Source organism: Numenius arquata, chromosome 7 (genome assembly GCF_964106895.1).
Source record: "Numenius arquata chromosome 7, bNumArq3.hap1.1, whole genome shotgun sequence".
NCBI lineage: Eukaryota > Metazoa > Chordata > Aves > Charadriiformes > Scolopacidae > Numenius > Numenius arquata.
Window position 1 is genome coordinate 32323141 of NC_133582.1, and position 19134 is coordinate 32342274.

Consider the following 19134-nt stretch of genomic DNA (forward strand, 5'->3'; position numbering starts at 1 on the left):
GCGTCCGGCAGCCCGGGCAGCCCACGCTTCTTCGGGGAAATCATGTTATAAATGGGGTGGTTTTAACCAAAGCCTCCGAAAAAGTGCATCTTTGCACCCCAGCATACGTCGGACACAGAAAGTGGTACAGCGCTGACACACACATCGAGAGGCAAGGTGTCACAAACCTGTATTTTGAGTTTTCGCAGGCATTTTCTTGGGAGAGTTTCTCCTTTAATGTGTTTTGGTTTGGGTTTTTTTTTTTTCTTTAGGTAACAGTAACTGCTAAAACTTTTAGCAGACTAATAATCTTATTGAGGGTTAAAATACTAAATGCAGGCTTTGCTGTATAAATAAAGAACAAAAGTAAAATTCTCCAGCATTTATGTTTTCTCCCTAAACCCCTGTTTACCATATGAGCAGTAACACGCAAAAAAAAAAAAAAAGAAAAGAAAAAAAAAAAAAGAGGGCCTTCCTGTAAACCAGGCATCTCTCTCTGAACTTACAAAAGAAAAATTAAAAAAGGAAAGATTTTTCTTCAAGTCAACATGTGAATGGCATAGGCTGCTAGACATTCAAAGGCGGCTGCTAGGACGTTCCAAGACAGTAAAACATGTAAGAGGCAATTAAGCATTGAAATTTCGGATTTCAATCTAGTATCTCTCAACTCCTCTCTGGTTTTAGAGTATTTTATGTTTTACATATTTCATTAGTATGGTTCCCAGTTAAACTGTCTTGTCTCTGCAGAAAGCAATGTATATATTTATGACTCAAGTTTGCCCAAGAACAGTGAATGTAGTCTTATGCAAAAAAATATAACCACAGATGGAGAGATATGAAAAAGCTACCTGAAACCTGCTGCTTTTTTTTCCGACAAACTTATGCTCCCAGTGAAGTCTCCAAACTAATTAGAATTGATTTATTATGGATCAGGTACCTTATCAGGTGAAGAAAGAAATTACCATGGACAGTCAAAGGGTTGAGAGGTCAATACAGAATAGCAAAATCAATTTGCATTGATTAGACAAAAGGTCCATTTTACAGAGCCCAAAGGATTAACTTTTAAGCAAACATCTTTGAACTATCAGACAGCATTTGCGACTGAGAGGTATAAGCAGTGCAGCATTAGAAAACACTTAAGGTATTTAAATAAGAAAATAATGCAAGCAATGGTTTAAGCTATCTGGATGTTTATTTTTTATTATGAATCATCCCCAGGATTATTGTACAATTCACTTGAAAGCCCTATGGAAAGGATGCGATTGTTTCATTTATCCTGCGTGTCAATCTTCCCACGAGCTCTCATTCAGGTAAAGTGACTGAACTCGGGAGAGTTGCAGAGAGAAGGAAGAAAATCTGTGCAAAGGATCCCACTAATCCTGGTGTTGCTTGTGATGAAACGTTTACTTGGCAAATGTAGTGTTTTACCACCAAAACTGATGTGACTTCTTCCCCCCCCCCCCCCAACCAGTGAGATGCTGTTGTAAACCAGATCTGAAATGTTAAAAGGAAGGAGGCTCCCTTCTGTGGGTCGCCTCTTCCGTTTTCTGCGGCACCCAAAGCAGCATGATGCTGCAGGAAAGCCAGGAGAGCATTACTGCAACAAAAGATAATAAACCCTGGACAAACATTCTTTACCTCCTCATCACTTTTTTCAAAGTTTATTGCAAGGACACCATGTATCTTGGACTTCTTTTTTTTTCCCCCCAAATAAAACTCAAGAATGGGACTGCGGACCCAGCACTATTTGCTGTGTGCTATCACTTGAAAGAATGTAAAGAGCAGCGTTAAAATTCTTGACCGGGCTTTAGAGAAGCCTCCGTGTTTGGTGCTTTCAGGTGGCCACCTTTGGTGGCGAGCACTTTCCTTCCCCTGGCACCCAGCGTGGCTCTTACCTTCAATAGCAAGCATTGCTCTTAGCTCCCGGTTCAGCAGCTCGTAGCGCCTTTCTAGGTCATGTTCTTTTTCCCTAGGCAAGTTGCAAAAGTTCATCAATATGTTAATTACTAAATCATTAAACACTTAAAACAACCTTTAACTTGCATTGATTTTAGGACTCATAACTGACTTTTCTCTTTAACTTTAAGCTACTCCAAATAAATGATATACACAAACTTAAAACCTCGCTCAGGTGGCACAGTCAGGAGCGGGGCCTTTTCATTTCTATAACGTTGGCTTTAATTCCTTCAGTTTAACTCTATTGTGCTACGGGACGTAATTATTTCATATTCACCCTTGGAGCGGCTGTTGTGGAATGTCCTAAGTATAAAACATTCCCCGGGATCTAATGAACAAATTCCAGCATCAGCCTATTCACCAGGATAATATGACACTGGAAGTATTATCCTATATACATTCTGCCCTAATGAATAATGAAAATTAGACACGGGATTAGAAAGCTTAATATTTTGAAGGTAGGATCTTCTGTCAAGTTCAGACACGGCTGGAGATCGGCGAGCACAGGCTCTTCCCAGGGAAGTATGCCGGCATCTACACTAGGTGGCATTACTGAAAGAAATATAATCAAACCGAAAGAAGCTGGAGAAGCAGCGCCGAGGGCAGAACGCCCCTAAAAAAAAACCCCAGCAGTGCCTTCTCCCTCCCTCGCCAGTGCTGGCCAAAAAAGTTTATTTGTCCTTACTTTGCTGTATCTATCGGTGCCATCATCGCAACCGTGACCGAGTCACCAATACCTTTCCACCAGCCCCATGCTAGCAGCATGGACCAGCAACGGGATGGAGGATTTCTACAAAGCAGGTAGCGACTCAAGATTTTGCTCTCCCCCCCCGAATAGTCTTCACCCGTCACGTCTGAGGCACAATCCAAATCTATTTGCGCATTTCTAAAGTGTAATTTAATTCTACTGTTGGGCCTTTGAAAATGTAACTGTGCTTAACATTTCTTTAATTTGGGTTTTTTTGTTTTGTGTTTTTTTTTTTTTTTGTTGGGTTTTTTTCCACAGCTCTGGCTAATCTTGTGCCGTTGCATGCTTCTCATTTTCAAGTCCGAAATATGAGAAAAGCAAGTTACTCGATGTGTTCCACAAATCACCCATGCTACTCATTTTTGAGGCAATGTTTCTGAAGTCTAATGGGAAGAAAACAAAGAGGTTTTGCATCCACCTGCGGGGTAAATATCCCAGGAAATCATCCTTTTGCAAATACATGTATCCATCGGTACTTACAGAAGAGAAAGCTGGTTCATTCGTCTTATTAAGGCATTCTTCTTATTAACCAGCATGAACCATTCCTGCATCATGGCTTCCTCTTCTTCTGTGTTTCTTCCTGCAATCAGAAGAATTTCGTTACTTAGGGGGCATTTTACAGATGGAGCCACACCGTTCCATTGGGGTTTTGGAGCAGCGGTCTCCAGTGTCGTTGAGCGTTACGCAGCGCACTCTCAAAGGGTAAAAATACCATTTAACTACAAGTCCCGCAGCCCGGCACTACTTGCTCTATAAATAAATCTTTGAAAGCGGACTTTATTCAGCATACATTTCAGTGTTCTATACCAGTCTGATACCCCGACCTAAATAAACACCTTTTAAAAAAGCACTGTATCTTTTAGATTCTTGTGAGAGAACTATATCGTTGCCGTCTTCCCAATGAAAAAAAAAACCCCTTGTTGCTGGTCATCGTAGGCCTCCAAAGACAAACCCAGTCCTTGCGGGCAAGAGGCAGTCCCCCAGTGCAAGCCCAGGGCAGGAGGGATGATGTGGCAGGGATCAAAGCTGCTGCAGAGGAGCTGATAATCCCGAACCCTTGGCCGTGGCGGGGGCACCTTCTCAGCCTCTCTGTACTTATGGCCACTCTTCAAGATGAGGAGCTGGAAAGAGCCGCTCCTCTCTTCACCCGTGACCAAACAGAGCTTGTGCACGGACACAACTCGTTTTGGGGTCCAGGTGCCTAAGAGTCCCCATGTGTGCATGCATAAGACTAGCATCCCTTTCCCCAGCCCATGATGGTCATTGCATCCCAGGCAGGATCAGGACCAGGGCCCTCCATAGCTGCAGGCAATGCTATGCTCTACCAGACTCTATAAGACCACCATCTTATGGTGGTCTTGGTAAGATGGCCACCATCAGGCCACGTGAGGGGAAAGGGAGAGGAGCGCCCAGGAGGCTCCTGACTGTCCTTTTCCAGGTAGCAGGGTTGCTCAGCCAAACCTGGCTCTGAGCTGGGGGACTAGTAGAAACCTCATCCGAGTCCTTTGCAGAGACTGCATCTCCATGGTGACCTGCCATTCTCACCTCTTAAGTTGAGTCAAGAAGCAAAGACTATATGGTCCTCATTGAGTTATGAAACTCACACATTTCTTACGGTTAGAATTAATCCGGGGAGGAACCCGGAACAGTGGCAAAGCAGCAGGAGCTGTGACTCCTGAGGACTCCTCCCAGCTTCAACGCTGCTTCACCATGAGCAGATCTCTACATTTAAGCACCTTGTGTAGAATATGGGGACAAACACTCGTACCGATCTTGCACGGGTGCTAGAGGTTAATTCTTTGATGTTCGTAAAGGGTTCTGAAGTCTCTGATGCAAGATGCTGTACGCTGGGGGAAGCTACCTTATTAACTTAGACCATAGGATCCCTCGTTGCAGAGAAGCGACTTCCAGCACCAGAAGCTGGAAAGACACCAGGAAAAATATTGTTTTGCTCTAAAAGAGAGCTTTCAACTTCTAGATGGGAGCGTTTTGAAATGCTTGCACGTACGTGCCTGCCACGCGCACGTTCCCACCCCAGCGCCATGGTAGTGTGCAAGCCCAGATCTGCACAGAGAACCACCTCCTCACCCAGCTATGACCCTGCTGCCTGCAAGGGGAGGTCACCGGCCTTCTCCAAACTGTTCGATCCACCTCCCCCTGCCATGGCCTCTGGGCTTGGTGCCTCCTGACGAGGGAAGGAAAAGGAGATGGAACAGGGAAGCGGGTCAGCTCGGGGTGGAGCTGGTGGATCTGCGCCGTAAGAAGAAGTCACGCCGCTTGGCACGCTCTTCTTTCTGACATGAGACATGCCCCCAGCATCCACCTATCGCCCTGGGGAACTCCTGGGTGATGAAACCGTTCCTTGGAGGGGTTGCTAACAGCGAGACGGGAAGTGCAGAACATCCTAAAGGGGGGAACGGGACGGTCCTGCAGCCTTTTCCCAAGCAGAAGCAGCAGGGTCCGGCTCCTGGACGATGGAGCACTGAGGGAAGACATCTGTCACATAGAAATGCTCTCCCCCAAGACCTGCGCTTCTGGGTTTTTTTGGGGGGAGAAAATATTACGCCACTGCATTTACAATAATATTCAGCAGCTCAGCGCTCCCCCAGAGAGGATTAAAACTTATAGGTACGCTTTGCTGTTAAGTTACAGATCAAAGGCATTGCAGTGTCAGTCCATCGAACAGGGTCTGCTTTTAGAAGCAGACGATAATCAATACCAGCAACCTTTCGTTGAAATGCACCAAGTAGCTGAAACTTATTTGGGGAAGGAGGAAGGAAAAAGGGGATAGATCGCCTTTTTTACCCCCGCAAAACCAGCCGTCTATTCTGCGACGCGTGGGACTGCCACGCTGCCAGTGAAACAAGTTCTTACCACCAGACATACGTGGCCATAGTAGCATTTTAATCGATTTATGACCCTAAATTTGTTGGGTTTGGGGCGGTCTGGGATCCCTGGCTAAAAGATGCCATTATAAATGCAAGTTCTTGCCGCATTTCATTTTGCAAGCCCTGAAAAAAAGAAATGTTTCAAAGGAGTTTGGCTTCGTGGTGGGTCTGAACTTGAATTTCATGGCATGGGATCTCAGGGGAAGAACATAAACTTAAGATACAGCCTCCTTTCTATTAATGCTTTCCTCCTAAATAAAGTTATTTGCAAGATATAATGAGAGAAAAAAATCTAGGTAAAGCTTAGAACTGTTGAGTCAGCCCCAAACAGGTGCCTCTTGTGATATTTCCAGGCTGACACCGAAGCACACGCAATATCCATAGAATAGGCCAGTTTAAAAGTGAGTTAACAAAGTCTTGATTGTTTTTACAGAATTTTTAATCTGTTTTTGTATTCGCTTTGGACCCATGTGATGCCCTGACACCAGTCATGTGATATCGGCTGCGATAGGCACAAATCCCCGGGCAGCAACAAAAGAAGAAAGAGTAAAAAAGAAAAAGCTGAGAAAAAGCTTGCAATTTGGAAAAAGGCCAATCGTACCCCAGTGAAGGCCTTTTTGATCAGCGAAATGACACATGTGTGCAATATTAATAGCAGTCGATGCTGATATTTTATTTGTTGACCATCAGCTTTTAAATTCTTGAGCACGGAGCTGAAACAGATTCCTCCCAGGCAAGCAAAATAAAGATGAACTCATATATGTAAGAAATTTAAATAACTCTTTTGAGCAAATACACTACATTAAAGCATTTTTTTACTTCTTTTTTTTTTTCCACTCGGTGGAAGGATGCAGGCAAAACACCTTCAACAAGGAAAAACTGAGTGTTGTTACTGGAGTGATGCTGCAAGCTAAACTCACATTTACAATTTCTAAATAAAAAAAAATTTAGAAAAAGCCTTTCTTTATCACAGTTTCACTCGGTAAAACCCTGCTGGTGCTGGGGTTGTTTTTGTTCCCGCTTTCCAAGTGTAAAACAAGTATTTAATTGACTTCCTACAAATGCTTGGGAAATTAGAATTGGGAAAATGTGTGTTGTTCTCGGGAAAAAAAATAATAAGGTACAGATTATTTAAATGAAGTGAAAAACATGTTTGAGAACAAATCGATCTCACGCATACAAACCCCTTATCTGAGCCAGTACAAGATGATGAAAATCTATAAATAGCCCACAGATCTTAAACTTAAATTTTTTTCCATAATACATGCATTACGCTATTGTTTTCAATAAAAACAACAACAACAACAACAACAAAACCCTTTTAAGGCTAGTAAGTTGGACCATTACAAATTAATCCTGACTTTAATAACTGGTTAAAGACCCCTTCAGCTTTATAAGTAACAAAAAATATTAAAGCCTGTGATCACAGCGAGCTTTTCTCATTTCTCCTCTAACCATTTGTTATTTAATCCAATACTAGTAATCCAATTTGTCCATCAGACTTTTAAAGGGCAGAATGCAACTTCCCCAGCTTAGACACTTTTCAAAGTACAATATATTTTTCAAATGAATGCTGGATGTTTCATTTTTTTCCCCAACTGTTCCTAGCTCTAATGTATGAGGAAAAAAAGAACAAGATGAACATTGTTCGCACTGATTAAGTAAGAGCTCATTAAAGAGCTGTCAGTGCCGTACTTTGAATATGCATGAAGCATATAATCAGATCTAGTACCGTCACTAGAGGAGAATACGGTAAGTACAAAGGATTGATTTAATTACTTAGAGTGGGCTGTGGTGGTAAAGCAGTCTTGTTAGCGCAAAAAGAAAAGGAGGTTGTATTCTGGCACAGTTAGGGGAAAAAGGCAGTTTTAGCTTCTGCCACAATACCTAATCTCAGGATAAAGCACTTTACATTGTAGCTTAAAATGAAGACTGTCAGTTTTCTAAAAAGACCCGAATTCATCTTATCTTGTTTAACCTCACCTGGTTAACTATCTAGCAGAACATATTTATTCTCTTTAACACGTAATTACGCTTATACCTTTTTATCCTATAGTTCAATAATGACTTCTGAAAACAGTCTTCAAATAAGGGTGGGTAGCGCTGCAAACATCATATGAATGCAAAATGCTCGCTAAGAGATTTGAAAAACGCAGAGCCAGAAACTAAGACGAAACAGTAAGTACACGCGCCTTTATGTAAAAAGACAATACAGCTTTTAATGTCGGACTTTTTATTATTAGATAGGTTCTGAGGAGGATTCTGGCAGGGTTTCTCTAATTTATTTTCTTTTTCCCCTCTTCCTTTCCGCTTTTATTCTCCTTTTTTTTTTTGTTTTCCTTTTTTTTTAATCAATACATTCTTGTTCTATTCTTCCTCTAGGAATCCGGGGGAATTCTCTCGCATCAACTCTCAGTGCCATTTTCTAATTTCATTGTCTGGCTTGAGTGGTGAAGGATGCATGCTCTATTCTTCTCTTCACTTGACATCTACCAGAACCCTCCTCGATGATTAGGAACAAGCCCAACACCAAGCCTGGAGTAGCACAAATTTTGCCCTCAGGGATGCGAAACTCCTACCGACTCCTACTCTGTGCTGGTCATAGCTCCCGTCCAGGATTTGACCAAGGCCGCAGCGTCAAGCTTGGTGATTTTATCCCTTACTGGGACAATTTTTAACGATAGCCAAAAATTTTAATGATAGCAAAAAAAAAACCAACAAAAAACAACCAACAACAAACCAACCCCAAACTCCTTTCTTTTCTCCTGTGGTTCATCACACATACTCAAATATAATTTTCCTGACTGTTACTCAAAAGCAACGTGAGCCAATTTTCATCTACATCGCTCAAGAATCACAAGCATGTTTCTATGTGTTACCGTTTTTGAGAGCAATAAAAGCGACTAGCTTATTTTAACATCGCACAGCTTCCAGGCAGTCTTTTAAAAATACCTTCCCCTTCACATTCTTCGGGATTTACAAATGGGTTTTTGTTTACACTCAAAGCTAATTATTTGCTAAACATTGAAATAAGGAGCATCTTGACAAATGTCTCTTCTGAATCAACTTGAGAAAACAATTTCTTGCTTTTGCTTTCCTGCTAAAAATACCTCCAAACCCAGCCCTTGTGCTCGGCCAGCTATCAGTGCATATATGTGCCATTAAACCCATTACTTTTAAGCCGTTTGGGCAGCCAGTCATTAGATAAACCCAATATGGATTAACATAGTAAACCCGTACATCGCTAAGAAAACAGAGAAGAAAGTGCTACGAAACACTCTGGATACCACTTAAAAGGAAGAAAAAGCAGCGACATGCAGGGACAAGGCTAGTTTACAGTGTAAATGGATGAACACAGTAACTCCTCTACACTTTATAGCCTTGTAAATCTGTCAAGATAAGCCAATAGATTAATATTTTTTTTAAAAAAAAAAAAACAAACCACCTTAAATGTAAATGTTTTTAGCCCTTGTGCAAAAATGAATTACAACCTGCGGAAGATAAATAATAAAAGGTTTCTATCAGCATCCCAAACCAGCCCATTCAGTCTGGCAAGAAATAACAGGTTTACAGAAATCACTTTGTACGCTGTCTTAAGCGGTAATTGTTTTTAAATTTTATTTGCACTGCGTATAGTGTGTGTGCCATGGTGTCACGGTTAAACACAGAAAACTCCCCATGTCTCCCCATTTACCTCAAGAGAACTACATGAAAAACAACCTACTTAAGACGGAGCCCATTCTTCGCCCATTTGCTGCTGTTTACACACAGTTTTAAAACAGAATAGAAGCAGCTTTCTTCACACAGCACTCCTGGGTGAAGAGGCCAGCAGCAGAATGCCAGCACATCTGAACTAGAGCGGGGCGAATAACGACAAAAAACCTGCCAGCTCCGCTCCGCTCCTCTCCCCGGGCTACTCGGGAGCGGGCAGAAGCAGCTCGATGACCACCGAGAGCCATCCCAACGGCAGCCAACGCCGCAGATGTAACAGGCAGGTCTTTTGAACACGTACCCCGCCACTTTTATTCGCCCGCTGATACACACAAAAAAAAAACCAAACCAAACCAACAAAAAAAAACCAACCCATAAGTTGCATTCACCCAATCGCGGGGACGAGTTTTTACGAGTTTCTGTATTAGGAGCGAGCGGACAGATTGGCTTGTTTACCTGAAGGAGAACATGAATAGCAAATAAAGAATAGTTCTAGGACCTGTCTCATCTTGTCTGGTAAGAACCTGGGGAAATTCACTGAAATTGAAGGCGGTGTGCTTAAAACTGATAAAAAGAACGATCTTTCCTCAAAGCCTCATCGTTCACCAGTAGGACTCGTCGCCATGAGGCAATGTTGAAACTAAGAGCTCAGCAAGAATGAAAACCAGGCTGAACATTGAATAGGGAAAGGCAAAGCTGTAGCGATAAATATTCAAACAAACAAACAAACAAACAAACAAAAAACCACGGGGGAGGTGGGAGGTGGATCCTCCCGCTTTAGCGCGAGCTAACCTTTAATTTTTAGAGGCTAAATGAAATGTTCCCTGGGGCCAGATCAGGATGTAACTGGCCCTTGCAGAGCTTCTTGCCCCTGCCTGGGTCCAACCTGTACCTGTCCCTCTACGGGACGGTGTCCTGGACCAGAGCGTAGGGCTGATCCGCCGTGGCAATTACAGCTTTGCTGAAAGGGAACAGGGGACGGGACGAGAAACGACGCCGGGTGTTTAAGCTGACCAACCTCACACTGCCAACAAAGGCTGATGGAAGGTCTCGAACCCTTCGAAGCCAACGGTGGACTTCCCACCGCTTTCAATAGTCATCTCGCTCACTGTGAACAGCTTAGGCACAGAGAAGCTCTTGTTTCTAATGCAAGTTACTGAATTCAACAAACACTTAAGCAGAAAAGCTTATATTCGCAACAGACATTCTTCATAAAGGAGAGTTACACGAGACCTACCGCAAAACGTCTCCAACACAACCCAAAGCCACAGTGAAGATTTTTAAACAACTAGCGATCCACAATTTTATTCTGAGTGAAGCTGAGGCATCCCAAGAGAGACCAATTTCCTGAAAAGTCACCCTCCTCTGCTTTCAGAGGACCACCTTTGGTAGAAAAGCTCAGATTTTTGGCGAAAAAAAATTCTTCAAAGTTCTCAGTGTCAAAACAGACCCTGCAGTAGGCACCCCATAGCATGAAGAGATGGGCTGCTTCACCTTGAGCTTCATGCCTCCTATTTCAGATTGCCATGCCCAGCTTTCTTCCAGAATACTACTTCTTTTCACTGAACAAGAACCTCCTCGGTTATTAAAAATCATTGCAGATGAGCACCAAGGGAGAAAGAGGATGGGACCGTCGGTTAGATGACACCGCAGAAGAGCTAGCTAGCAGATGAAGGTTTCCTGAGTCTGAACCGGATGGGAAAATGCCCAAGGAGCATTAGAAAGGCAAATTCATGGCCACTAACTTGCTGCCTGAGAGCAGTTGAGAAGGAGACATTGATGTCCGCACAATGGAGTCTCATAAAGGTAGGTACCGACTGCCAAGAATCTGCCAGGCAGAGTGACATTGCGGCACACTGTCTGACTCCATCTCAGCTCCCAAAAGTACTGCAACCCTCAAGAAAGGGAGCCGCCGCTCAAGGGAATGCCTTTATCACGAGGACACATCGAATCAGCTTAATATCGAACAGGAAGCTTGCAATTCCTTTGGTTTCCCGAACATAATAAACCAGAGAGGCGATTTAAAATTTTGAGAGCTGTGTAAACAGAAGGTCAGGGTTCGGACCGCATCCCAGCGCCCGGGAGGATTTGTTCTACCTGGAGCGGGACTGACTCACAGGAAGACAAGCCATTTGTGGCCTGCAGTCTTGGCAACCTAAAATTATCACAGGGCCGAAACTTCCACAAAAGGACGAACTGCCTGAAAGACAGCCCATTTTCTCTACGTGACGAGTCAACGCAGCAGCCACTGGAAAATAACAGAAAATCAACAGAAACAGAACACCTGGGCTTGATAAAGATTACGAATATATTTTGAATGTGGCACCACCGATCCATACCAAGAAAACACATAGTTTGTGGCCCAAAATTCAGACAACAAGAGGTGGGATTCAACCGAAACATCTGGAGAGCTTCCTGCCTTGAGGACAGTGCCTGCAGGGATCCTAGCACTGAGCAGAACCGACCTTGTCCTTTGTCATCCTCTGATGTTCTTTGTACCCAAATTTTCTCACGTAGCACAACTTCAGAAGAAGCACGGGCTTGGGAAAAACATGCATCAGACCTGTGCTTGCAGCGCAGGAAACACGCACCATTAACCCACACGCTCGAACCTTTGAAGCTACGGAAGAAACAGCAGTTCACACTTGGAAATGCACCAAGAAGGGGATGATGGTCTGGCAAACGAACTATTTTGCTCGCAGGTTGAGGAGTAGAGTCGGGTGCTTTCTTATGAGTGACATTAATTTCTCTATGGCTCATAACTACTCCATAGACCAGTTGCCTATTTACTTGGCAAGTGATGGCTGGGTAAGATGCTGTAGCAAGAGGCCAATTAACCTTAGCGCCATTGGATTGTGTTCAACTAGGCAGCATATTATCCCATTTTTACCAAATGTTGCCTTAGTTCCTTAGGAACATATTCTCCTGGAGCTGGGAAGGGCGGTGGATAGTTTAAAATGACTTCTTTGTCCATTAAAGAAATTAACCCAAGCAACTGCCTGAAGCGAGATGATGGTTGCCAACGAATGTGACCTGGTGTTGGTATTAATGAAGATGCCTGCTCTTACTGGGAGTTGGCTGGTTTGCGCCTCTGGGATCCAAAGCTTCCCAGGGCTAACTGGGCAAGTTCAGCGAGCTTGAGGTGTCCCGGGGACCCACAGTTTCCAGTTTTGACAGAAAAGGTGTTTTTGGCACTAAATGGGAGAAAACCGAGAAAAAATAACAGGGCTTTCTGCAGACTGCAGTGGCATCATGGGCTGGGAGCCCTGGGGTGACCAAAGTGCCTTTCTCCTCGCCTTCTCTTCACAGGCAGGCACTGATTGTGGAGAAAGCTAACTTCCAGGCATAAAGCCAAAGACTATGCCTACCACATGAAAGAGCATTTATACTGCAATACCACAAAGAAAGATGGAAATCAGCTAAAAGAAGCAAGTGTCTGTTGGGTCTTGCAAGACTTTTGGAAGGCTCGCAAGCCTATTCACAGTGCCTACGGCTCTCCCAGAGTAGCCTCCTGCTATACGGGCACCGCCGCGCTTGGGCTCTCTTCTTCAAGCTGGCTTCAAGCACTCTGTTGACAGGTTCTTTTAAAGCAATGATGAGGCCACCAGCCAGGGAAGCACGGAGAGGAGGCTGACTTATCGTTCAGTCTTTGGCAGCCAATGGCAATTCTGTGTTACTTTGAGAACAAAAAAAAAAAAAAAATGGTCATTGTTGCTGCTGAGTTGCTTTAAGGATTTAATGAACTTGGCCTGGGAAGACTGAACACTCAAGATGCCCGTGTCTGGTCTTGGAAAGGTCTCCTCCTGGGAACTTCTGCCTAGCAATGCACTGATTTAAGATGGAAGAGATGTGGCGAATCAGAGAGTCAGAACTGTGAACTCTGGGGTTTGGCATGGTGTGTTCATTCTGTGGGAGCTCCTCAGCTGTAGAAACGCTGGGTTTTTGGAAAAGTACAGCCAGATGGTCTTCCTTTACCAAAAGCAAGTCAAGATTGCTTCACAGGAACTGCTAATGGGAGGAGATGGAGAGTAGAAAGAGCTTGCCAGTAAGAGACTGTGGAGGCAACATGACAGAAGGGAAAATGGAGAAAGGTTGACAAGCCTCAAGAACTCAAGAAGTTCTCAATGGCTCATAAATTGCATAATTTTGGCAACCTCAAAAGCAATATCTCTGCAGAAATTTGTATATGAAAGATCTGGACCCTGAAGACTCATGTCAGAAAAACAGCTTGCTATAGCATGCCAGTTTATCTGCGTTAAGAAATTTTAATGAATGGCTTTGCACTGCACTGATTCAGTACTAGCAGGCGTTTCTACAGAGCTCTGTGGGCTTCAGGTCAGTCAAGTCACACTTGGATGCAACAGCAGAAGCACAAGTTACCATATTGTAAATGAGATCTCGGTCGTAATGTTAAGGCACTTCTTTCACCCAGGGTTTTGGTAGGTGCCAAGACTCCCATTACCATAACCCCAGCAGCAAGTTAACATCCCCGAACACTGGAGAGAGAAGCATCTCATCAAGTGCTTTATAATATTGTTTTGCTTCAAAAAAGGAAAAAAAATTGCATAGTTTGGTGAACTGTTATCATGGTACAATAAAAATCCCTAACTTTTGTGCTCATGTCAAAAGCCTTTTCCTCTGCCCAACACAAATTGCTATTAGAGCTACACTGCTAAATCGCAATATAGGATATTAGTAATATCCTTCTAGCCTCCTAATTGTTACGTATTTCCAATAGGGAATGCTCACAAACTAATACCAGCAAAGAACCAACATGGCTGGACAACTCTCCACCACCTCGTGGTCTGGCGCGTTTTCAGTCCACCTGAGATGAATCGCGTGGAGCTAAGCAAAACCACGGTGTATAGGGAAAGCAAGGCTGGCAAACTGCTCCAAAAACTACGGTGTTATTAACTCATTCTTTCTGATTTACGTCGGATATGGAAACCTGAAGAGACCATGATGATTTCCCTATCTAGCCACAACTTTTTCTTTATGTATGCACCGCCGTATTTTTCACACTGGCTGCTTGTGAGCCTGAACAGAATCGTAGAATCATAGGATCATAGAATCGTCTAGGTTGGAAGGGACCTTTAAGATCATCTAGTCCAACCATCAACCTAACTCTGATAAAAAACCAAAAGAAAACCATGCGAAAAAAAACCCCACATCACTACACTATGTCTCTAAGCTCTATGTCAACCCCTCTTTTGAAAACCCCCAGGAAGATGGTGGCAAATCCAATTTTTACACGGAGTTCGTCTTTCGGGCAAAAAGTGAACATTCATCATTTTCCTCCCCAAGCCCCGACACTGGTAAACACAAATCTGCATTTACTTTTGAGAACTCCAAAGAGAATTGCGAATTCAATTGTTTTTTAGAAGACAAAACTTGGCTTAGGGAGCGGGATGCCTCCTCCCAGCTTATCCCTCCCTCCCCCAGTGCAAACTTGAGTCACGGACTGGGCGACTCCGGTAAGAAGCATTCACGGTGGCATAATACAGACTGGTAAATACAGCTTGATAATCAGGTTTGTGAAGGTGCAGAGCATGTAAGGGATTTATTTTTGATAGTGAAGCTATACGCATATACATCATCAAGCTCCCATTGAGAAGCAGACCACTCCAAGTGATTAATACAGCTAAAGGGGGCAGATAAGAGATCAATGACAAAAATCACCTGGTAAAAAAAAAAAAGTAAAAGGTGTTGCATTAAAAGGGCTTTTATTTTGCATGTGAAACAATACCGAGAAACCTGTATTTTAGCACTTGTGCTCAACAAGCACTCCAAAGTATGCCGGGATGAGAACAGAAACCCATCCTTTCTAATAATCTTGTGACAAAAGCTAAAAGACATCATCCTATTAACTAGTGATCTCAACTGCTAATGCAGAGTACTTCCTGGTGCCTTTTATGTAGAATGCTGCTATTAAAAAACCACTAAACATTCACTGTGAACAACACAGAATCATTCATCTTTTATCAGCATCTCTTGTTAGAGGAGTATGAGAGGGGCTGAAGGTGTCATTGATATTATAGAGTGGAAATTAATCAGAAATTTTTCTCATATTTTCCTCATCACACTCATTTACTTTTGTACGAATTTCCCCCTGCTAAAAAGTTCATACCCAGCCCCCTGTTGTACGCTTTTAAGTTGAGAATATTCAACGAGTGCGTCAACTGAAAGGCACCAGGTCCGAACACAAAAAGCATTCGAAATTCTCATTTAGTTGTCTTTATTTTGCTAGCGCCATGTGGTCCTTGAAGATGTAGAAAACACGGGAAGCCGAGTAAAGATCAGAGCAAGCTCATTAGCATTCTGACAAAATTGGAGTGGTGGAGATGTATAGTTTGCCTAGTTTGTCGTTTTGAAAGCTACCGGTGGTAAGCTTTCTATTTCATTGTGCTTTTGTCTTTTTTGGGGGTTTTCAACGCAGCGGGGTGGTTGTTAGCCTAGGTTTTCACAGTGCATTGTGGGAACCTTGCCTGCGCATTCAGCCCTTATAGTATCACTCCAGTTCAAGTCAAAAAGTTTTTGGTTTTCTTTTTTCCCCCCCGATTTATTTCATAATCACCTATACTAATGCATCATCGTTGCCTGGCTGTCAAAACCCATCCCGTCCGACCCCTGCCTGATTTATAAAGTTAAAAAAAAAAAAAAAAAACAAAAACCAAAAAACAAAAAACCCAAATAAAAAACACTCTGAGCTGTATTTAAAAATAAAACCTCTTATACATGTTGCTGGTTTTCTTCAAAAGACAAGATAAGAAGAAATTAATTTAAATTCCACTGTTTACAATAAACTAGAAATGAATTTGAGACAGATCCAGTTGATTAGAATTCAAAGGAGACTCTTTCACCATATAAGATCCCCAATTCCATTTCAGAGCCTCTTGAAGGAAAGATGGGTTTATGCTCCAGAATTATGTAAATAATGAATTACCTCTTAGAAGACCTAAAGAAGTTATTACTCTGGTCATTTGATTTATTTTTTTTTTTAATTTTTTTTTTTTTTTTTTTAAACATAAGGCTCACTTTGAAGGGCTAAAAGGGCTACATTAATGCTGCTATTCGACACGAACGTTTCCAAGTTGCAATGAAACGGATAAAGGTCTTTTTGGATGAATTTATCTGCTAAATCCTTGCGGGTGCCCTCCTATCTCGGATGATGACCCAAAAGAATGTCAACAGCTCATTTCCCGGCGAGCTGGGAAGAGTCACTACGCAGGCCATAATCTGCACCTTCTCAAAGAACCGTTTCAAACATTACATTTCACAAGCTGTTTAAAGAGATTTTTTTCTACCTCCCCCCCCCCGCCTCTCCCCCTCCTTCCCGACCCCCGCCTCTCATCTCCTACTATCCTACCAGTACTTTGGACATCAGCGCTTCGGAAACGAGGGCTTTAACGAAGTTGAAACGTGACTTTTTTTTTTTGTAGGTGTTGCGCCAGTGGGCCGTGGGACGCGCGTCGTGCAACACGTGGGCGCCCACGCTCTCCCCAATGTGGGCGTCAGATTTGGGGGGCTAAACTCCGGCTGCAGGGCCAAGGCAACGCGAAGGATCCAAATATAAGAAGCCAACTCTAATTTACTTGTTGGATTTATTTTTTTTTTCATATATTGTGTGCCCGGCTGCCAAAATCGCAGCTATCCCTTTAGTAGAAAAGGATAAAACCCGGCTTGAAAGGAGTTACAACTAGATTCAGATACAGTAAATTTTGCAATGGAGTGGGGATTAAAGATCTATTTGCTTAGCAAGGGGGAAAGGATAAACAAATACTAAGAGAAAAAGCCCCTTTATGCAAAAAATCTTCAAAAAACTTTCTTTTTGTCATACGCTCGGAGAGCATCGCTACCTTTGTCAGAGCAGCCGACCTCTGCTGAGCACAAAAAGTGAATGGTCAGGCCAAAGAGGTCTTTAAAAACAAAAAAAAAAAAGTACAGGCAGGTAAATGCCTGGAGACAGAGATGCCCTCAGAGCCACGTGGATTGACAGGTCTAAATTTTTCCATCACATTTAAAATCTAATTTCCCTCTACACCCATGTGAAACACATGGAATTTAATGACAGGAGCTGCTGCACGGTTTAAGCCGTACGTGAAGAACTATATTCCCTCCCCAACTAAACGCCCCCCCCCTCCCCCCCCCCAGCCCTGGCAATTAAATAGCAGGCGTTATTTTAAGATTAACAAAAGGCAGAATTTTGCCAGCTCCGAGATGCCACCTTTATTTCAAATCTGCTTTTAATCACTCGGTTCCTTTTCACTCCGGTTCCAACTCCCAGCAGAGGCAAATAACCTGGAGACTGTTATCCGCACCGCAGTGAAGGCGACCGAATTATTTTCTATACTTTGCAATGTGCTTATAGCTGCAAAATTATTTATCTCCTTCACTGCATTCTCCTACGAAAGTTTCCTCCAGAAGAATCGCCGGGACCAGCCATATCAAATTAGAGGGCAGTCAGGAGTGTCTAAGTCCAGCTTTAAAACAAATATCATAACAATTACTTAGCCATATGGAAAATAGGGTATGTCTTTCCTGAAAGCTTTTATACATTTTCTATCTCGAATTTCAACTTCATTAGAAACTATTTCTGACTAGCAAGCTGCAAGATTGCTAAATATCTAACTGTTAACTCACCATGAAGGAAGAGACTCTTTCGAATGGCAGAACTTTTCCAAGATGCAAATGAACAATAATCTAATTTCGAGAGTAAATTAACTGAAGGATTCATTTTAATACGTTTCAAAATCTCCGAAATTAAGTGGCAGTGGCAACCTAGGCGGCACACAGACCTACGTGCCCCCACGCTCACGTCCACACAACACTAACGCAGCACCCCCCCCAGGCCCCGCTCCCGTCTTCAGCAGGACCCACATTGTACTGATGTTTAGGGTCCTACGACTTAAAGGCCAGATGTTTCACAAATGACCAACAATTGGAGGTTAGAATAAATTAATGACTGATTTCTGAGCTTTGATGGAATTAAGCATACTTCTTTTCTCAACGTGCCATGTGAATGTTCGCCCCCTTAAACTTTTTTTTTTTTTTTTTTTTTTTTTTTTTGACAAGCGAGGCCACCCGGCAGAAAACAACTGATGCAAAACCCAGGAGTAATCCCTCTGTTTAGTTCAACACTGTGGTTAGCCTTAACACTGCCTCTATTATCCAATGGATTTAGAGAAACTTTCATTTATTTGTTGGCCTCAGTCTTCCAACTTTGTTGCCTTCTTTAAAGGGCCCAAGACCCATTCCTATGTAAATACATTTGCATAGGGCCACAATGAAACGTTCCGGGACTGGGATTAAAACTCACAGGACGAGAGAGATGGCTGCGCTGCGCATATTTGTGATCTTCACGTAAGTACTTTCACAAATACATACCAGTAAATGAAGCCCATGTCAGCTCTCACTACAGGACTTTAAAAGAAACGCTCCGTCGCAAACTGCCTCCCAAAGCCCCCGCGCCCTGACACAACGGGCAGACCCAGCGCCCAAATGAGAAATTACAATACAGATAATGGACAAAAAGAAGCCCTTTTCATCTGGGAGCTGCGAAGACCGGCACTTTATTTGCTGCGAAACGTCGTCGCTTCTCCTAAACCTCTCCCTGTTACGGCAGGACACCAGGATCCCTAGGGTCCCTGCTGTAGAAGTGATGATCCACAGTCACCTGGTTTTTCCTTTTTTTTCTTTTTTTTTTCTTTTTTTTTTTTTTTCTTGCTGTCTCTGTTTATAAAGAGTACCTAAGGTATGACGTATTATTACACACCGTACGCAACACAGCCTTCTGGCAGCCCATTCAAATATAAAGCTTCGCATCCAGCAGGTCCATTAGGAAACAGCACCAGG

General features: G+C 43.0%; 1 protein-coding gene across 2 annotated transcripts in view; it reads right to left on the minus strand.

Annotated features, from left to right (window-relative positions):
* The window catches only part of EHBP1 (EH domain binding protein 1), a 238442-nt gene that overhangs the window by 6317 nt on the left and 212991 nt on the right, over positions 1-19134 (minus strand). For both annotated transcript variants that reach the window (XM_074150615.1, XM_074150614.1), the window contains 2 exons: positions 3164-3263; positions 1875-1948 (listed from right to left, as the gene is read on the minus strand). In XM_074150615.1, the coding sequence (XP_074006716.1) occupies positions 1875-1948; positions 3164-3263 (174 nt within the window). The remainder of the gene's footprint in view (positions 1-1874; positions 1949-3163; positions 3264-19134) is intronic.